Below are 18482 nucleotides of genomic sequence, written 5' to 3'. Positions count from 1 at the left end.
CAACGACAGGCCCTCCGCGATCCAGATATTGATTTGAGTGTTGCCTTGCCGAGAAAACATGATTCAAAGATGGCCATAAAGAGAGGATGGACTTCTGATCCTGCTGTGGGACGGGACATCCGGGATCGGCCTCAGGGGGGGTTCTGCCTGCAGCCTTACCCCAGCCCTATGCTCATGGTATGCCCGATATGTTGTCTGCTGGATCTGGATACTCGACTGCGTTTCTGGAAGACATGATGAAGGGTATGTAAACGCGAGTAGCGCGCTGAGAAACGGTTACTTTGCTGCCTTCTTGGGATCGAAGCATGCGACCGATCGCGAGGCCATATTTCTGGAGTGATTGTCGGCAGCCTGACGGAGCCTGCTTCGTTGAGATCCGTTTCGAGCAAGAAAATTGAAGCTAATGTGTGGCAACTGAAAGGATGTGAGGTCCAAAATTGAAAAGCACCTAGGCAACAAAATTGAGAGTCCCGCTGGATACGGAATACTTGCAACAAACATGCCCCGTCCCCGACGGCGCTGAGGAGTTGAAGGACGGGGCCGGAGTTGATCATCACATGATCAGGTACACCTCAAAACATTCGAGATCGCCGCTTGACGAAAGTTGTGTGTTTGGGTCCCTTCAAAACCGTACCGTATCTGGGAGGGATAGGAGGTGTTCGAATGCGAGGGCCCTATGGTCAACAGCTAGCGAGAACCATGGGAACAGCGTTGAATACCATGTAAAATCCTCTTTAGGGCTTCTAAAGCCTTTCGAACAAGAAAGATTCCAGAAGCAGATGTCTATTTATGGGCTCATCTTTCGATGGTGGCCAGCGACTATCTTGGCTCGATAGCTGCCTGTGCCGGGATGATTAAGGTGCAGCCTAGAGTGGGCGTACAGAACTGGTCGTGAAGAACGAAAATGGTAAGGTCTCGGGGTGCAAGCCAGCCATTGAGACTTTTTCATTCCTTGCTAGACTCGCTTATGAGTGAGAACTGGGCTGGAAACGGTCGACAGAATGGGACTTTGGTGTTAGTGCTCTGACATGGACGTTGGAATAAACGGCATGAGTTGGCAATGGAGGTCGTCAAGACCAGGGTGTGGGGCATTGGTGGAGGTCAACAAGTGGGCTTGGTGTCAGCCACAGGTATCCATCCAGGTGCTGGGTGAAAGCCACCACCAGCCACAGTTTCCCAAGGGGTCGTGGATTTGGAAGCAACCCCTGCGGTAGCTACGATGAAGCTGTGCGCCTGGACTCGGCTTGGTTTCGTTTCGTTTCACCCACCACCAAAACCCGACTGTCTCGACAATGCCTCCCGTCTTCTTCACTCTTCGATAAACCCAAAGGTGGTGAATGGATGGTCAATGGCACGATTAACGCTCTTCCGATTTCCCAACAAGCTTCGCCGGCGTGTGCGGAGGAACCGAATGGCCACCCTGCTGGCTCTACTCGCCCTGGCCGTCCTGCTGGTCGTGCCCTTCTACATCATCTACAAACCACCTCCGTTTGTTATCAACTACTTTGCGCGAAAATGGCCCGACGTACTATGGCAGGTCAAGACGGACCAGAAGATCATCGGGCTCACGATTGATGATGCGCCATCACAGCATACGGCCGATATCCTCAACGTCTTGAAGGAGAACGATGCACATGCGACCTTTTTCCTCATTGGATCCCAGATGAACGGTCGCGAGGAAGATACGGGCGCCATAATTCAGTCCGGCAGCGAGCTGGGAAATCACGGCATGCACGACGAAGCTTCGCGGTCCCTCCCTATGGAACAGTTGGAATCGGACATATTCGAGGTCAGGCGGAAGATCAAAATTGCATACGAGTACGAGGATAAGCCCCTTGTGGCTGGGTATTTCCGTCCGGGTTCCGGATTCTTCAGCAACAAGATGCGGAGGTTGGTCGACAAGCTGGGATACAGGATGGTTCTGGGCAGTGTTTACCCACACGATGCCCAGATCAGTTCTTGGCGGACGAATGCCAACCACATCTTGAGCATGGCCCGTCCAGGAGCTATCATCATATGCCACGATAGAAGGAGTTGGACCGTTCCCATGCTGCGTAAGGTACTTCCGGAGCTGAGGAAACGGGGTTATAGGATCCTCAACCTCACGGAACTACTCAAGGAAGTCGATCCAGACAAGTGAGAGGCGTCTTAACGGAGAGAAAGAGCATCAATCATCCAAACCATGACGAAGAAAACCAACTGCAACAGTGCATATACGCAACCCGTGTCCAGCCCTAGACCGCTTCGAGGCTCACGTGCGCACCCAACCTTTAAATGAGGGGTATCGGCGACTTCGGAGACCGTGTGAGTCCGCGGTCAGAGCTGGTCTCGATCGCAGCATGGAGCCGCCGGGGGATGCGGAGCATCATGACCGCGCCATCATTGCCGAGGCCAATGCGGTGTAATACCACGTTGCCCATAATAGCTTAAACATGACGAGGAGTCTCGCCTCGAGGCTACGGCGTACAAAGGAACGGGTCGCTGCATGATCGAGCGTAACAGGCTCGCTGCTTTATGAAATTGATGAGGCATGGCCCCCTCCAACGTTCGCTTGTTTCAGTACGGCGACACAAAGATGTTCTACGAGAGCTGGGTGACACCTCGTGAGAGAGCAAGGGCTCGGAGGAAGTCGATTGGGCGATTCGCGACCGGGTCGAAGGGGGGGAGGCGCCATGTATTGGCGCCGTTGTAGAGCCTGGCAGATCTTTGTACGATAGAGGTTGTCAATCTTATGCTATTAGCCGTCAGTGAGAGCGAAAACTGGTTCGCCACGACATCTCTCGCGGCCTTTTTGTCCTCGACAGATCCCCGTAAACTTGTCCGAGTATCTCTAAATCCCCACTCACATGGTTTTATTGCTTCGCATTATAAGCTGCCACATGCTGCTAACCTTCGTAACGATAGGCATTGCTCAAATTTGCCGAATGCCAAGCTATTCGTAGCTCGTTTGACATTGTTCCTAGGTTCATGATGGGGGTTGGCTGGAACTCGCTACGCTTGTCGCCTACAAATGATTTTGGCGCAGTCCCATGGTAGCTATATCATGCTGTATCGCGTCTCTTTTCTTTGTAGTTAACAATGCTCATGGGTCGAAAGTGACAGTTCATGAAGGGAGCCACAATTCAATACTTCGTGGCGGCGAAGCAAATGGCCTTGAACAGAGGACAATTACATTCAGCACTATCCAACGACCTCAGACGCCACCTTTCCAACGGACACGAGAGGTTAGCACCGAAATAGGTGTGCCAGAGGCTCCAGGGCCAAAATCAGTCAGTCGTTTCCCCCAGACCTCAAAGGGCAGTGTCTACAGCAAAGACGGCGCCACCAACGGTGCAAACCTCAAACAGCAAAGGTTTGCCCATCCAGCAATTTTACAAGATCTAGGATTTCTTGGTAACAAGGGATTATCTACTAAGTATAAATTCAGTAAGACAAGTTGGAAAGGTCCACTGTAGAAAAAGGGGCCAAAAAGTCAAAAGCTCAAGTGCGCAGTTCGGGAATCGAACTATGCACCCTACGAAATCCTCCATCTGAGAAGACTTCTTAGGATTTCATGACCAAGTTCTTTACTAACGGACCAGGGCGTTATACCGCTCGACCATGGAGGTCCATTGGGCTTGGTTGACGAATGAGGCCACCGGCCTGGATATAAGGGCACTGGAGGCCCTCATTCTTGAGATACTACCGGCCCTCCTCGACGTATTCCATCTCATGTTATTCGACTCCATAATTTGCTCGTTCCTTCCTCTTCACCTCTGAAGCGGCAACTACCCCTTTGGAATCACTCGATCGGTGAGTATTTGATTTCATCTGTGGAGATTTCGAGCAGACTTGTCTTCCTCCTCCCCTTCACCACCTCGACCCGGGCCCTCATTCTCAGCGGTATTGTAAGAGGGGAAAAGAACGCATACCAACCAGCATTTGGTACTTCTCTTTGACATATATTATAAAGGTAATCGGAACTACGGCACAGTCAGAATGCACCCTGACGAGCTTATCTTTCCGTTCTGTGCGGACGACTGCTGCCCTGGTCCCGCTGACGCAAACAAAGCAAACTTCACACCAACACACTCCGCCAACGACCTGACAGACAAGCAAACTCCAATGGACAAGCAAACTTCAGGTTCCCAGGCCGTCGTAAAGGCCCTCAAGGGGCAGACCCTTCACGTCCCGAATCTCTATGACATCTTCAAAGGATGGCCAGTTAAAAAGACCAACCCTCACTATAAGCGCATGATTCCCATCGTCGAGGAAGCGTTTGACCGGTAACACAAAACCCCCTACCAACCTACTGGAAGAAAGAACAATCTTCTCACAAATTGCATTCACCAAGGCTCATCAAGTCGCCCCCTCTCCGTGAGAAATACCGGGAGGCCAACTACGCCAGATTCGTCAGCTTGTAAGCCCGATCCACCGACCCCCTGACCTCCCACAACTCTAGTTTAATCCTTCGACACAGGTATTACCCTCACCCAGATTGGGAACAGGTCCAGACGCTGGCGCTATACATCATCTGGCTCTTCTGCTGGGACGATGCGATCGACCAACAGGGCAGCGACGACCTGAGTAACGATCTTCTTCGCGCCAAGACTCGTCACGACGATACGATAGTAGTGCTAGAATATGTGCTCAATATTGGCTTTGATGATGGCTCAGCTATACAGTATGATCACGCCAATACTGAGCTGAAGGAGATTGGAGCCCAGTTACGGAAAGCGTACACCCGTGGTAAGTCGTTGTGTCAATTGCGAGACAACCAACAGCAGTTCCACTAACTCGAAGCAAAAGAGCAGAGACAGACCTTCATGACTCAGATGAAGCGATACATCAATAACTGCCACAAAGAGCAGGCTATGCGTCTTCGGGGCGACTTGCCCGACCTTCAGGCGTACTCAGAGCTCCGTCATGGAACGGCCGCAGTGTGGACGCTTTGCGCACTCATCGAGTCAGTACCTTGTCAGACTTACTAAGATTAAGGAACAAAGTCTTACACTTCGGGACTTAGATATGGTTTGGGAGAGAACATGCCAGAGCACATTCGTTACATGAAAGAGATCCAGACTATCTGGGAGGAGACGAGCAGAGGCATCTGGATGTACGTGGATACCAAGTAAACATACCAAAGGGCAAATGCTCATATACTCACAGTACCAACGACATACTTTCTCTCAAGAAAGAGATTGTAAGTAAACAAAAAACCACATACCCACCCAAGAACGAATATTAACCAACATTCTCACATAGCCCCGTGATGCCGCCAAGGCAGAGAGCGTCGTGAACGCCGTGCCCATCCTCATGGGTGAAGGCAAATCGCTCCAGCAGGCTGTCGACGCCCTGCTCACTGAGCTCCAGAACTCTGTCGCCATCTTTGAGCTTGCCGCCTCGGTCCTCGAGGAAGCCGCTGGAGAGAAGAATCAGGCGATAATCAGAAAATACTGCGATGCGTGCCGCTGCATGGTGACCGGATCAGTCCAGTTCACGTAAGTGCTTTTCATGCGCCCTCAGCACAACTCAAGGCTAGAGTAGCTAATTGTGAAAATAAAGTCTTGAGTCGACCAGATATAAGCTGGCGGGCTGCATGAACAGGGATGGATCGTTGGATATCCTGCTTTGAGGATACGGTGAAGGATAAGATCCGGAAAATGACTCAAGAGACTAGATCGAGACTGCTTTGGGGCTGCTTTGGGATGTTGGGCCAGATACCCTGCTTTGCTGATTTGCAGATTGCGGTCTCTAGCTGACTAGATTCCTATACTCGCTGTCACTAGTGTTTTAGACATTAGCTTCTATAGCTTATAAGGTTTCTGAAATGCAATAGACCGATTCAATTGCTTCATATCTTGGTCTTCAAGGATATCGTGACAATTGGGAAACTTCCTAGAAAGGTTAATCGTGTGAGAAGAGGTCCTTGTGTTACACACGACCGATCACCAAATTGATGCTTACTCTTTGGACCATGTAGGAAGACTTTGTGGAATGCTAGTAGCTTACATTTGATTATAGCCTGATAACTTTTCGTGAAGGCGAGTAGAAGGAAACAAGTCATATGTGACTAAAAATACATTCAAGAGTAGTGAGTTCACGAGGAATCAGCGTCTAATATACTCAGTTACTCACCACCTAAGAAGGCTTGCAAACATGAACAGAGACCACAGCATGAATCTTTCTTCAGCCATCTATTCTCAAGGCAGAGACCCTCTATCATGGTCCCCCATCTAAGCAGCACCGTATCGACTGCTATCAAATCATCGAATGAAGCCTTCACACATCACCCCCTTAAACCCTCTTCTTCTTCTCCTCCACCAACGCCTCAAACCCTTGAACCAAATCATCCCTCAAATCCTCCCACCCCTCCACACCAACACTCACCCGCAACAACCTCTTGCTACACCCACTATCGCTCATCGCTCGCCACTCAATCAGACTCTCAACACCCCCAAGCGACGTGGCATGATGGAACAACCCCATCTTACTAGGCAACCTCTTCGCATCCCCCTCATCCCGCAACAACAACGCAAACACGGGCCCAAACCCGCCCGGCATCTGCTTCCTCAACCACGACCCTTCCTCCCCGCCCTCCAAATCCTTGCTCTGCAAACTCGCGTGCTGGACCTTGTCCACGACACTCGCCACCAACCCCCCCGGATTCCCGCGAATCTCCCCATCAAGCCACGCAACCAGCTTCGTCGCGGACTCGGACTGCCTCTTGACCCTCAACTCCAGCGTCCTCAACGACCTCACACCAAGCCACCCCTCCATGCTCCCCATCACACTCCCAATAAAACACCTCTCCATCAGCAACTCCGCCATCCACGCCTCCCCCCACTTGGGATTCAAACTCAGCGTCCCGCACAACATATCCGAATGGCCCCCAAAATACTTTGTCCCAGAATGCATCACCACATCCGCCCCCAACACGAACGGATCCTGCAGCGGCGGCGGCGCAAACGTAGCATCCACCGTCAAATACGCTCCCTTGCGGGTAGCCACCTCTCTATAATAAGCCAGATTCCTCGCCTCCCCCGTCGGATTCAGCGGCGTCTCGACGTGCAGCACGTCGCCCTTCTCCAGCTTCTCCAGCGAGGCGTCGTCGAGCTCGAGCTGTTGCAGGCCGTTAAGTTTCGTAAGGACCTTGATCACCCCGTGACAGCCGTGGTACCCGCCGCCGATAGCCACGCGCTTCGGGTTCAAGAACACGAGCATGGCGTGGAAGGCGGAGAGGCCCGAGGAGTAGGTCAAGGTCGGCCCGTGAAGCACGCTGGAGAGGATGGCTTCGAGGCGGGTTGTGTTGGGGCCCGAGTAGCGGGAGTAGACGTGTGAGTCGCCCGGGGCGGAGGGCTGTTGATGGGGGGTGTTAGTTTGGGGCGTGGTCCTTGATACTGGGCTTGCTTTCACTCATGACGGGACTCATTTCTGATATTCCCTTGACAGGTGCAACATCTTCAAGTCGAATTCATGAGGGCGAGGGCAGACAACTTACATCGACATTGTCCCCTGGGCGGAGCTCATCCGGGTTGCTGTGATACTTGAACGTGGTAGACACATGCATCGCCGGCGCGACGGCGCGGTGGCTGCTGATGCCATCATCGGCGTGGACGGTAAGAGTGGCAAGCGAAAGCTCTTTCTTGTCCGTCGTCGGGGCTTCGGAGCCGGACCCGGGAGCGGCCCGGATCGCCGTGTCGCCGTTCGTGGGGATATCTCCAGCCATTGTGTTTATTTTTTAAGTGCGAAGGAGGAAGAGGGGCTTCAGGGTCTCTTAACTAGGGGTGTACAAGAGTCCTAGGACAAATTGGCGAGAAACGGGATGAGGTCTAATCAACTGGAGGAATTTGAGATCTAAGGTTCAGGGGAGAAACCTTTAGGCGAGGTGTATTATAGAAAGGGAAAATGAAGAGTCACCGACGACAAATCGGCGCGGATGACGATCAAGACGGGCGGCCCGGTGCCGGCAACAAGCCGTCTCTGGGGCGCTGCCCCTCCATTGCGTGGAACCTTATCGAAAGGTGGGGTCGGAAACCAAACCCCGAAGCTGGGTCATGGTGCGATAAGTGCATGACGGATGAAAAAGTCTTTGCTAAAATCACGTCAAAAGCATACTGACGATTGGGACAACGATGCCGGACGAGTCTCCGCCAGCCATCCCTCCGAGGTTCGGACCATGATTCCAGCTATTCCAATGAGTAATCCTCGTTCATATCCCGGACTTGCCATGCCTCACACCTTTTAAGGTAGGTCACGGGTATTGTCACCATGCAGCAGACCCTGAGGCCAAGACATGTCAACCAATTTCATTATCATTAAGAGCATATTTCCAAGACCCTCGGACTCGGAGCTCTGCTCGCCAGGTTGACTTGCAACCGCCCGTATATGCATAACGCGGCTCAACCCGACGAGTGTACAGGCTGGTTGGCCCAACTCTAACCATGTCATAGCGAATGCACCCCATACTTTGGGACATATCCCACCCAATAACGCCAAATCCCAAGCCGTCGAGGGCCGCATCGACAGGACGTATATACAAACTTTAAAAATGATGCCCGGGAGAACGATTAATGAATTTCGGTAGTCTCGACTGACGCCGCCGACTTTGGGCGCTCGATGGTTCCTAGTTCTGAGCCCTGTCCGCTCTGGCCGCGCTTTCTACCAGCTCCGTTCAGGAAGCGCGTGACGCTCGAGTTGGGCGAGTTAGCGCTCGGCTCCTTGTGGTCTGAGTCACCGAAGCGCGAGAACAAGCCGCGCATGCGGCTGGATTGGTGATGTTGTTGTTGTTGATGCTTCTGGTCGTCCAGGCCGACGTCTTCGAAGCCCTCGTCAGCCGTGGGAAGTTCCCGGTGTCTGTCAAGCGCGGATCGAGGCAGGCGAGGGTAACGGGCTGAATCGAGACTTTGGCGCGCTGGGAAGTCGTTCTGGGGAATTGGGGACCGTGCTGTGATGTCCTGCAACGCAAATGTGGTCAGCGGTGGCGCCACAACCAGCAGCTTGGGCTCACGACAAAGCCTCCACATACAAATGATCGCCTGTAGGAATCGAACGATTCCCTCGAAATAGAGAAGTGCTCAATCTCGCCGCTGTTGCTGCGAGTGTCTGTCGAGTTGCGGCCAGAGCTGAGGTACTTGCTCGGCCACAAGCCTTTTTCTTCCGTTGGGGATGGCTGCGCATGCGCGTTAGCAAATGTCTCGAGCGAAGGCGAGGTTGTTGTGGGGGTGCATACCGGAAGATAGACGCCGCTATCATTTACGACTGTGATGCAGAGAAAAGTAAGTCAATTGGTCCTATATGCACGCCATAATACCTGGCTCGAGGGGTTGGAGGGTGGGCGGAGGTGCATACCACTCATCTTGTATTCACCATTGTCCTGGCTCTTGGAACTCCTCACGCTGAGGGAAGAGGAGGCTTTGGATCCGACTGTATCTTGCTTCTCAAAGCCGGGATGCGACGGGATCTCGCCATCGGGTCGTGAGTTTTCGTCTGCATGGAGAGTGGCAGGGCCCGGACGACGGGCAAAAGGGTTGCGAATGGGCATGGCGGAGGATGGCGCGAAAGCGGCAAGGTCGGGATGGTAGCTGGTGAGAAGCAAATTTCGATTTGGCGCGAGGGTGTAGAAGTTGGAGACCAGGCCTTGGTGCGGACTCTGGTTCAGAAGCTAGAGAGGAAAACTTGGTGCGTAATGTTTCGAGTTGTATTTGTGTTTCGAGGTTGATGCTGGGACCGTTTGACAAAGAAATCGATGGGTGGACCCAAAAGGCGAAGGCGGGGAATAGGGTAGCGGGATGGCGATGAACTATATGGCAATCTTGACCCGTCCTATTTCCCACTCGGGCAGATGTAGGTAGTGTACTTGGTACCGTAGGCAGTGATAGTGGTGTCTGAGTTGGTCGAGGGCCCAGTCTTAGTCTACTGCGTACATGTACAGTAAGACGGTGGCTTGGGATGGGCAAGGCGGAATCGTATTGGTCTGTAGAAGTCGTAGAGGAGAGATGGATGCAGGAGATGATGGAGATCCAAGTGAGGCGCCGGGAGATGGAGACGAAGATTGGGGACGGGGTTGGCGCTTGTTGAAAGTTGAGGACGTAATAGAGACGTGGTGCTGCGTATGGGTAGACCGTAGAGAAGAAGAAGCGAGTAAAGGTAAGGTAGACGAGAGGGTAAAGCTGGAAGTAAAGATGGATGGGAGCTAGAACTGGCGGACAATATCATCGGGCGGGAATCTGCAGGTTTTGGGCTGTGCTTGCCTTCCCCTGGTGCCCCGGTCTCCCGTCTGCCATCTGTCTCTGGTGAGGTCGGGTGTGAGTGTCTGTCATGTCTTTTTTCTTCCCGCTCGTGCCTACATTTCCTTTCCTTCCTTGCATCCGCCCAGTAATTACTGGAACTGTGGTAATAGGCTCAGTTGCACTTGGTTCATCCACCCATAGCACGGGAAAAAGTGAGGTGCGGATACGCGCTACTGCCACTCAGGGACTAGACGCAAGGGGGGGCACATCAGACTTGGAAGTGACGAATGACCCTCTTGCAGATGCATCCATTGGATCATGAGGCAACTTCCGTACATTGGCATCTCATATTGAGGGAAAGAACCCCAGTGCCGCAGCCGCTGCCGATGCCGCTGTGAAAAAGGTGAAGAGACCGCGGTCCCGCCCGGACTCTTCGCCATTACTCTTCAGCGCCAAGTGGGAACTGTAAAGAGCTTTTCCACGGCATGGGCAGGGAGTAGGCAAGTAGGGACGTTTTGAAGGCGTCAAGTCCGAGAGCCCTAAACAGTGAAGGTGTGTAAGGTGCATGCTGCAGCGGTTCCCCATCATCGACATGGGCAGATAGATCATCGGCACTATACCCAACGACTCAGCCAACATCTTTGCAAACACTGCGCGGCCTATGTCTATCAGTGGAGAGATGGCAGCGTGGACAGCATGGACAGCCTGGCACTGACGAAGCATTCAATGATATGTCACGAGAATTGGGTTTGCGATGGCGGCTGGTCTATCCGTAGGCGGGACGGGGATTCGGGAAACCGGGAAACTTGGAACGAACCGCGAATACCATGCCACCAACGGCCCAGGACACTGGGGAAAGACATGATCAAACACTACATAGCTCACTCACACACTCTCTCTGCCTTTGGCCCTTTGCTCAGTGGATGGAGTCATGGACTGGCCATACCGACCCTGCTTCTGCAAGCTTTGAGAAGCTTTCAAAAGGCAAGGGACCTTGGTCGATGACATGTGTTTGTCCCATGTTTTTCCTTGGTACCTTACTGAGCTGAATGGTTCGTCGCTGCCATCAGTGACATGAGGTGGGATGCGGGTCGGTACATGTGACAGTGCCTTGAACACAGCATCACCGCAAGTATCTCTCCCATCTTGCCTTCTTATGTAATCACCCCAACACCCCATGGTGCCCTCCCTTCTGGAAGGCCCGCGGTGACGCTTGCCGTCATCCACCATGTCCGGTCCAACCTTGCGCCCCGAATCCCCACGACGGGGCATGCCCTTTTCCAAATTCCAACCCTGATTATCCTGGCATTCTTTCTCCTTGGTTACAGCGGTTAAAACCCGCCCACCATTCAGCGTCTCTCGCTCATTTCTAGGCGCATACTGGCAGACCTGTGAAAGCTCTGCTCAGTCACAAGCGTCCAACACTCGGCCCCCAAACGGACATCTATGATCTGTTCTCCGTCTCGCCTCGATTGCCTGGCACAGTCCTGTTCGCCCATCGCAAGGTGTTCATCCACAGTACGACGCTGGCACGCTGGGTAAACCTGAACGTTCGGACGGCACACTTCGGATCTCTCGGCATCGGAGCGCAAAAAAAGCTGCCCTTTGATCTCCGTGCCGCACTTCCTTTTTCTATCGCCCTTCTGCGGACCTGCATCATGTCTGTCCAATTGTTCCTGATTGACCGCATCGGAACGTGAGTTGGCTGCGCCTATCCGCTCGCTACATGACGCTCTACCCAACCCACACTTCCCCTCAGCGGATCATCGACCTGCCGAGCGGAGAACGGGAGTCGGTCATTGCCGTCGCCGGCGCAATGCTCCACCACACGCTCACCTCGAAAATTGATGAGGGGTGCCATCTATGGGCTGGGAAATGGATACACGTGATGCGAGTGTTGTCACGGAGGAGAACGACTATGATTCGTCTTTTCGAAACACGAGTCAAAAGCCGTACATCGCAGACGCCAATACTGCCAATGCTTGACAGAAACAAGTCAGTCTTCACGCTGTAAAGCTTCACAATTTGAGAACGGTAACCCTGGCTGGAGGTGAGCTCACTGGTACCCACGATCATACCATCAAAACGAGGTCGACTGCGTCTCTTTAAACAACAAGATGTCCGGTCTGGAAGCAGGCTGTGACCTGCTTCGACCTTTAGCTCAGTGATAGTTGTCTGCATGCGGGATTCGCCCACGGCAAGACGCCTCGTAGGTTGTCTCGCACAAGTCTTGTTGAAAGTCGCCTTCCCGGACGCCCTCGCCGGCTATGGCTTCGCTGGCTTGGTCCTTCCTACTGTGTAGACATCGGCCTGGCCAGTCAACCAGTGCCCATACACCGTGAGCCGAGGCAGAAGCGAGACAATTTGCAATTGTCCAACGTGCAACGAGGAGCTTGGGGGCCGTTCACATCGTGGTCCAGCATGCCGCCGGATTGGGTTATCGTGACTTCGGCTACCCAAGGTGGCTGCGGTCCGACAGGCAACTGGGAATGTAGACGCCCAGATCCGATGGAGCGGGCACGCTACAGGCAGACACGCACCCACGCAACCATGCACCATTGAGATGGTCTGTCGACACCACAAGTCTAGGCGTCGGCGATGCCTAACACCGGCCCTGTCGCGGTGCCATGTTGACTTCGACGGACTTTGGCTATGCTTGTCATATGCTTCGGCGGTTGACCAATTGATGGCGTCTTAGTACCCAGCTGCGCGGGAAGACACTGCTGTGCTTACATCTGTCGCTATCATCAGCTGGTCGCGTTTCTATACATCCAAAAAGCGGTCCACCGGATGGAGACAGATCAACTGCGCCTGTGTAGAGATATCTCTTTGTCTCGAGATGATCGCCAGAGTGTCCGCCCACCTTGACCTGGGTTCGGCTCACAACGTCGCGCTTCATAAGACATCGCTTTCGCCCAAACCAACGCGCTTCTTCAATCCTTTGTTCATCATGTAGATCGATTTACGACCCTCGCCATCGTCTGCAGCATCGTCGTCATCGGCACAGGATCTGAAAAGCACCATCGTCATCTGTATCGACTCTGGGGGTTATACGTCAATCCAAGAAGAAATGGTGCGCTCGAAGACAAAGAGGTGATCAACTTTCCTTCAAGGAAAACAGCAAGCATTGTGCTGATCAGGATGTTGTATACTCCGCGACAGTGGGGGTTCGGTGGTGGTATGCCGATGCCATCGCAAAACGACCCTGTCGAAACCCTGAAAGGGGTAGGTATCCCTGGCTCGACTACCCATTAGAGTATCGAGATTCGATATTCGGGCTTCTGGTATGAGTATAATGGTGTTCAACAGGCGACTTTGGCCGGAAGTCTATTCATTGAAAAACAAGATCCACGAGAACTCTAATACATCCCAGACCTATCAATCCTGGGACGGGTTTCGCTGCGATCTGCGATCTGCCATATGGCCCATGGGATGATGGGGCGATAATCACGTTATTGTTTGGTGGACGCAGCACGAGTGAATCTGTCAATCTACCGATCTTTGACTACACGTACGGGAATTGTCCGGAAAGACTTTTCACCATCAAAGACCTCAGAGGCGATCTGCCAAAGGATGTGGTCGATGCTGAGACGCACGTAATCTCGATTGTCCGTGAGAAGGACGAAACAGACCCGCGCCTAACAGCCGCATTGACTTCAAACGCCTGCTCAACCCACCTTTTGGGTTTCTCAAGCCTAAGAAATAAGAACTTCATCGCGGTACCTGACGGGACGATGTCTGTTCTTCCCAGCCTGCGCTTTTGGATCTCATGGCGTAGGCGCTAGGCCGACGCCATGCATGCCCGTGTACCTAAGAAAAGAAGGACATGAAATGATCGACCCTTGAGCGTGAGTCCGAGCAACATCGGACGATTCGCAGCGAGACGGTCAACGTCTGCTGTCATAAGGAGAGAGTGAAGCTCAAACAACTTAGTCGACCTCTCGCCGCTGGAGTAGCACTGAATGACACGGTTCCCGTTGCTCGCCAAGGCCAATGGTCGTTTTCAGGTCGAGCCTCGATGCCGCGGGGCCCCACTCGCGATGGGATGCTATGTAAAGCACACACTTCGCCCGCATGCTGCAGGTTGCAGGACGAGAGAGATCAGCACGAATGTGGGATCTCCAGGGGCAGCGCGACCGAAGCGGCCATGGGAAGCCTTTGAGGCTATGCATCGCGTTGAGGCCGTCTGGTTCCTGCGTCCGTCTGGTCTCCCGCTTTCTCCACGTCGAACCTATGCCGAAATCGATCGACCACTCAGACGACGATATGATTAGACCCCTAGAATGCAGTACCATGGCAAACGTTCACCGGATTCCTAGGACTCTGTGGAAACCGGCAGACCACGGGGCGAGTGCGGAATTCTACAAAACATCTTACTTACCTCTTGGCTACCTGTGAACGTCTAACTTGAGTTGCACGACATATAGGGTCATGTGATAACGGTCCAGGCTCGACAGCACGAGAACGCGGACAAAAGTGGCTTGTCCACAACCGAAAACATGGAGATAACATGCGGTAGTGGGATAGAACACACTCAGAAACACTATAGATGAGAGGCAACAGCTGGTCAAGGTCCCCCGTCCCGGGTCTGGAAATCAGGTGTGGCTTGCTCTTCCGCCCATCCTTCGGCGCCAAGTGGGCGAAACTAGATCAGCCCGCGCCGTACCTTGCATTCCGCAAACGGCCATCTGAGACCACTTCCGTCGTAGCAACATGTTGGTTCTGCCCGCCCATCTCCCCCCACCACAACTCTTTTTCTCATGTGGCGTTTCTACCTACAAGGTACGCTTTCGCACTTTGATTCTGCAGACAGAGAGTGTGAACATTCCAGTAACAGAACGCTCGGCCCGATTCCCAAGCATTTTGACATGGCGGCGGCACATAGCAAGACGGTTGACTGAGAGGTAATGTCATCCCAAAGCGCCATTGTACCAAACGCAAACAGGTCTAGCAGCTTGTCTCGATCCGTAAGATGGGATCCTCGATGGGGTTGAGCAGGGGTACTCCAGACCCATGCCCTGCAGCGGGCATGAGTACGAGACTACGACTTTACGGGAGCAGTGCTCAGAAAACACCAACGACCCAATTACTACCACACCCGACTTACAAATCCCCTTTTGGGATGGACTTGTCGACCGGACGTGGTGGTACTGCACTCGCCCATCACCCCACGCACGTCCTCGGTGGGCGCTCTTGTCGTGAATACACCACAATGTCTCCTCCCATCTCCACTTGGACGATGGACAGAGAGAGCGAGGCAACCCAGCCACTGACACACTCCGCCCGAGACGGATCCTGGCTTCGGTCACTCTTCAGTCTAGTCCCAGTCCAGCACTGCTCGAGAGTCCAGGCCTACCCCATCCAACGAGCTCGTTCATGGCGGACGGGTAGGCAATATGGCTGATGAGAGAGATGGACGTGTGTGTGTCGTGTTGTTTGCTGTTGGTATCCGTGTTCCCTGTTTCATACATAACCTGCCGGCTTCCGTCTGACCATTGAGGGTCAAGATCCTGAACCTCATCCAGGCTTTTTGTTTCCCTCCTTCACCGCTTAAGGACACCTTGAAGTCCCCTTATATTCACCAGTGCCCCTCCGATACGAGGTCACTTTCTATTCCTATCCCGTGTAACTAGTACTCGATAACGGTGGCATCTTGCCTTGTCTTGTACCTTACCTCGGTTCTTGACATCATCTTCGACCTTCAACAAACGACTCGCACTACAACACTTTGCAACAATACTATCAGGACGATCTCTTCTTCCTACCTGATTGAAAAGCCACAGCGCTTCGCCCATTATCGAAAAAAACACAATCTCTGAGCTTGTTCTGGGTCCATCGCCACCGACAACGCTCTTCGCCGCATTCGAACAAGACATTGTGAACCAGTCCGATTGCAGCAGTATAGAGAACGTCACACCTCGAGACTAGAACCGACTTCGGTCGCAAGAGGGGCCCTTGCTTTTCGCGTATTCCTCCTCACTTCAAGAACAGAGCTGTGCTCCATCTTCATTCACCTTGGTCGACATTTTCACGTCTGATACCACGCACCTTCCTGACCTACCTGCTCGCACACTGAGCAACCCTCTCTCACCACTACACATCACCACACACATCAACCTCATTCAACGCGACTCACAATGACTAAGAGAGTATTTGTCGACTGGGAGTTGTGGCAGCAGATGACTTTCGTAAGTATTTTATCATCACCACCCCGGAAAGATTTATGACTAACATGCCTATCTCATAGGTCCTGGCTTGTGCCATTGGCGTCGTCTTCATCATAGGCTTCGTGAAGCTATGGTGGTCAAACCGATACATGGCCAAGCTCGAAATCATTGACGCGGAGAAGAGGGCACATGCCTCAGAGATGGAGTCAACCGGCCTGCCGCCCCCACGCAAGCAATCCGAAATCCCCTTTGGCGTCCGTGCCATCCAGTCCGGCATCGAAGTCGACGGTATCTGGATCTCCCGCCCCAACACGCCTGCCACCGACTCCCCTCCCAACTCAGCCAAGGGCAAGGGCAAGTACGTCTCCGTCGGTCCCATCTCGCCCGCCTCAACAAACTCATCAGACCCCTTTGGCTCTCCGCCTTCGTCTCGCAACGGTGGCGTCACGGTTGGTCCTCAGACATACCGTCCAAAGTCCTTCTCCCAGAACGCCGTCGCGAGCCGCGCCGACGCGCTGAGCCAGCTCGAGGGCAACCCGAATCCGCAAAACGCACCCTCCTACAGCACCTACCAACCCCGTGGCACCGGTCACGGCGTCGCCCCCTCCGAGGCCTACTCGGACGAGGCCACCAGCCCCGTCAGCCCCGTCGACCGCGGCAACGCCGGTATCAGCAGCGAGAACTACAACGGAATCGACGTCCGCGTTCCCATCCGGGCCTCGCCCGTCGTCAACCGCCAGCTCAACAAGGTCCGCAACGTCACCGGCGCTGGTCCCGCCCAGCAACCCACGACCGGCGGCGGCGTTCGTTCCTTCAGCGGTAGCTTGCAGATGCCCAAGAACGGCAAGGGAACGTACTCTACCGTGCCACAGGGCTCACCTGGCGGGGATTTCACTGATCCCTTTGCTACGCCTGTGACTACCCCTGGTGCCGACCAGGCGCTGCTTCCTTCCCAGCAGCAGCAGCAGGGAAACCACGTCAAGTTTGCGAATGTTGAGTACATTTCTAGCCAGCGCTACACCAGCGACGGCAGCAGTGGGAGCAGCGGCAGCAGCAGCAGCAACAACCACAACTGAACCCTCAATGAGGCTTAAGTAGTGCAGTAGGTGGTCGACGTACATCAGCATTGGATGGTAAAGCGAGTTTTTTTTTGCTTCCTTCTTTAACTATCGCGAGTCATCTCACAAACTTGGAGAGTAATAACAAGACACATGTATGAATAACAATGGGAAATATGTCGAATATGGACAGCGGGAATGGAAACTAGGTTCCGTGGTCACTACCAAAAGAGATGGCACACGAGGGGAAGGCGTTTTAGGCATGTAAAAAACTCATTGGGAACACATCAGACGATGGGACTTTGCAAACTCCTTCGTCGACCCTCCTTCTCCAGTATGAGAGAACGGCGGGGTAGACTATCATTAAAAGGACGATATCCATCCATAGAACAGAACAATCAGAAGAAAAACAATTTATAATAAATCCTGACCAATCATCCGAGGTGAAGCAAGATACACGGAGTAAGATTGATGGTGATGATTCAGAAGAACAACCAATATTGTGCAATGCAATCATTCGATAGGGCCGCTCGGCTCGCAACTCTGCGCTCCGGACTTCGGCGTGGCTCCGCGCACGTCGGCACCGGCGCCGGTTATGCGAGCGCAGAATAACCCCGCCCCATTCGACCTCCCCTCATCCAACCCCCATGGAGGCAATCCTCCACCCCCCACATATTTGGACATGACGTGCGTGATGAATGGAGAGGAGGGACGATCCGTATCGGCAGCCAAAAGGAGTTAACCGCAAATGATTCTCCCTCTTGCAGTGATTGTGCTGTCTTTTGCTTCCTTTCACCTCTCGTTGTGATTTATTACTTTTCGGGAGAAGTATCCCGCAGCTGCATTTTGGTATTACGAATTTTCTGCGAATACCAGCTCTCATCGACGAAACGGAAGCGGTCAACACACAGTTTGAACTGACTTTATCGACGGCATAACCACATCATCATTTTCCCACCTGGTGGTATAGAAAGACAGGCCCAATCCTCTAGTCTATTCAACCTCGAAAGACGGAACCAGGATCTCAAAACATATCCAAGCACAGC

General features: G+C 53.2%; 6 protein-coding genes across 6 annotated transcripts; 3 read left to right on the top strand and 3 right to left on the bottom strand.

Annotated features, from left to right (window-relative positions):
* Positions 1 to 1411: 1411 nt before the first annotated feature.
* On the top strand, positions 1412 to 2140 carry BDP55DRAFT_548116 (polysaccharide deacetylase; the record flags this gene model as incomplete). Its single annotated transcript, XM_060568812.1, has 1 exon — positions 1412 to 2140. The coding sequence occupies one exon, from the start codon at positions 1412 to 1414 to the stop codon at positions 2138 to 2140; it is 729 nt and encodes a 242-aa protein (XP_060432027.1).
* Positions 2141 to 3984: 1844 nt separating this feature from the next.
* Positions 3985 to 5768, top strand: BDP55DRAFT_606770 (isoprenoid synthase domain-containing protein). The gene is made up of 8 exons (XM_060571120.1): positions 3985 to 4265; positions 4334 to 4399; positions 4460 to 4725; positions 4783 to 4945; positions 5006 to 5095; positions 5149 to 5182; positions 5245 to 5480; positions 5545 to 5768. The coding sequence occupies exons 1-8, from the start codon at positions 4105 to 4107 to the stop codon at positions 5612 to 5614; spliced, it is 1086 nt and encodes a 361-aa protein (XP_060432026.1). The 5' UTR covers positions 3985 to 4104; the 3' UTR covers positions 5615 to 5768.
* Positions 5769 to 6007: 239 nt separating this feature from the next.
* BDP55DRAFT_657651 (Cys/Met metabolism PLP-dependent enzyme) lies at positions 6008 to 8074 on the bottom strand. The gene is made up of 2 exons (XM_060574418.1): positions 7481 to 8074; positions 6008 to 7338 (listed from the first exon to the last, which is right to left on the bottom strand). Exons 1-2 carry the CDS (start codon positions 7706 to 7708, stop codon positions 6277 to 6279), a joined length of 1290 nt encoding a protein of 429 aa, XP_060432025.1. The 5' UTR covers positions 7709 to 8074; the 3' UTR covers positions 6008 to 6276.
* Positions 8075 to 8549: 475 nt separating this feature from the next.
* Positions 8550 to 9523, bottom strand: BDP55DRAFT_726699 (uncharacterized protein; the record flags this gene model as incomplete). The annotated part of the gene is made up of 4 exons (XM_060579182.1): positions 8550 to 8936; positions 9008 to 9151; positions 9212 to 9240; positions 9331 to 9523. 4 exons carry the CDS (start codon positions 9521 to 9523, stop codon positions 8550 to 8552), a joined length of 753 nt encoding a protein of 250 aa, XP_060432024.1.
* Positions 9524 to 10650: 1127 nt separating this feature from the next.
* On the bottom strand, positions 10651 to 11710 carry BDP55DRAFT_629925 (uncharacterized protein; the record flags this gene model as incomplete). The annotated part of the gene is made up of 3 exons (XM_060572087.1): positions 10651 to 10825; positions 11101 to 11580; positions 11601 to 11710. The coding sequence occupies 3 exons, from the start codon at positions 11708 to 11710 to the stop codon at positions 10651 to 10653; spliced, it is 765 nt and encodes a 254-aa protein (XP_060432023.1).
* Positions 11711 to 16363: 4653 nt separating this feature from the next.
* Positions 16364 to 17424, top strand: BDP55DRAFT_513293 (uncharacterized protein; the record flags this gene model as incomplete). The annotated part of the gene is made up of 2 exons (XM_060567730.1): positions 16364 to 16399; positions 16459 to 17424. Coding segments are annotated over 2 exons (1002 nt in total), but the record flags the coding sequence as incomplete, so codon positions are not given.
* Between the last annotated feature and the right edge of the window lie 1058 nt (positions 17425 to 18482).

Source organism: Colletotrichum godetiae, assembly GCF_030913485.1.
Source record: "Colletotrichum godetiae strain CBS 193.32 chromosome Unknown BDP55scaffold_12, whole genome shotgun sequence".
Taxonomy (NCBI): Eukaryota; Fungi; Ascomycota; class Sordariomycetes; order Glomerellales; family Glomerellaceae; genus Colletotrichum; species Colletotrichum godetiae.
Note: the sequence above shows the minus strand (reverse complement) of the source record. Positions and strands in the feature narration are given on the sequence as shown.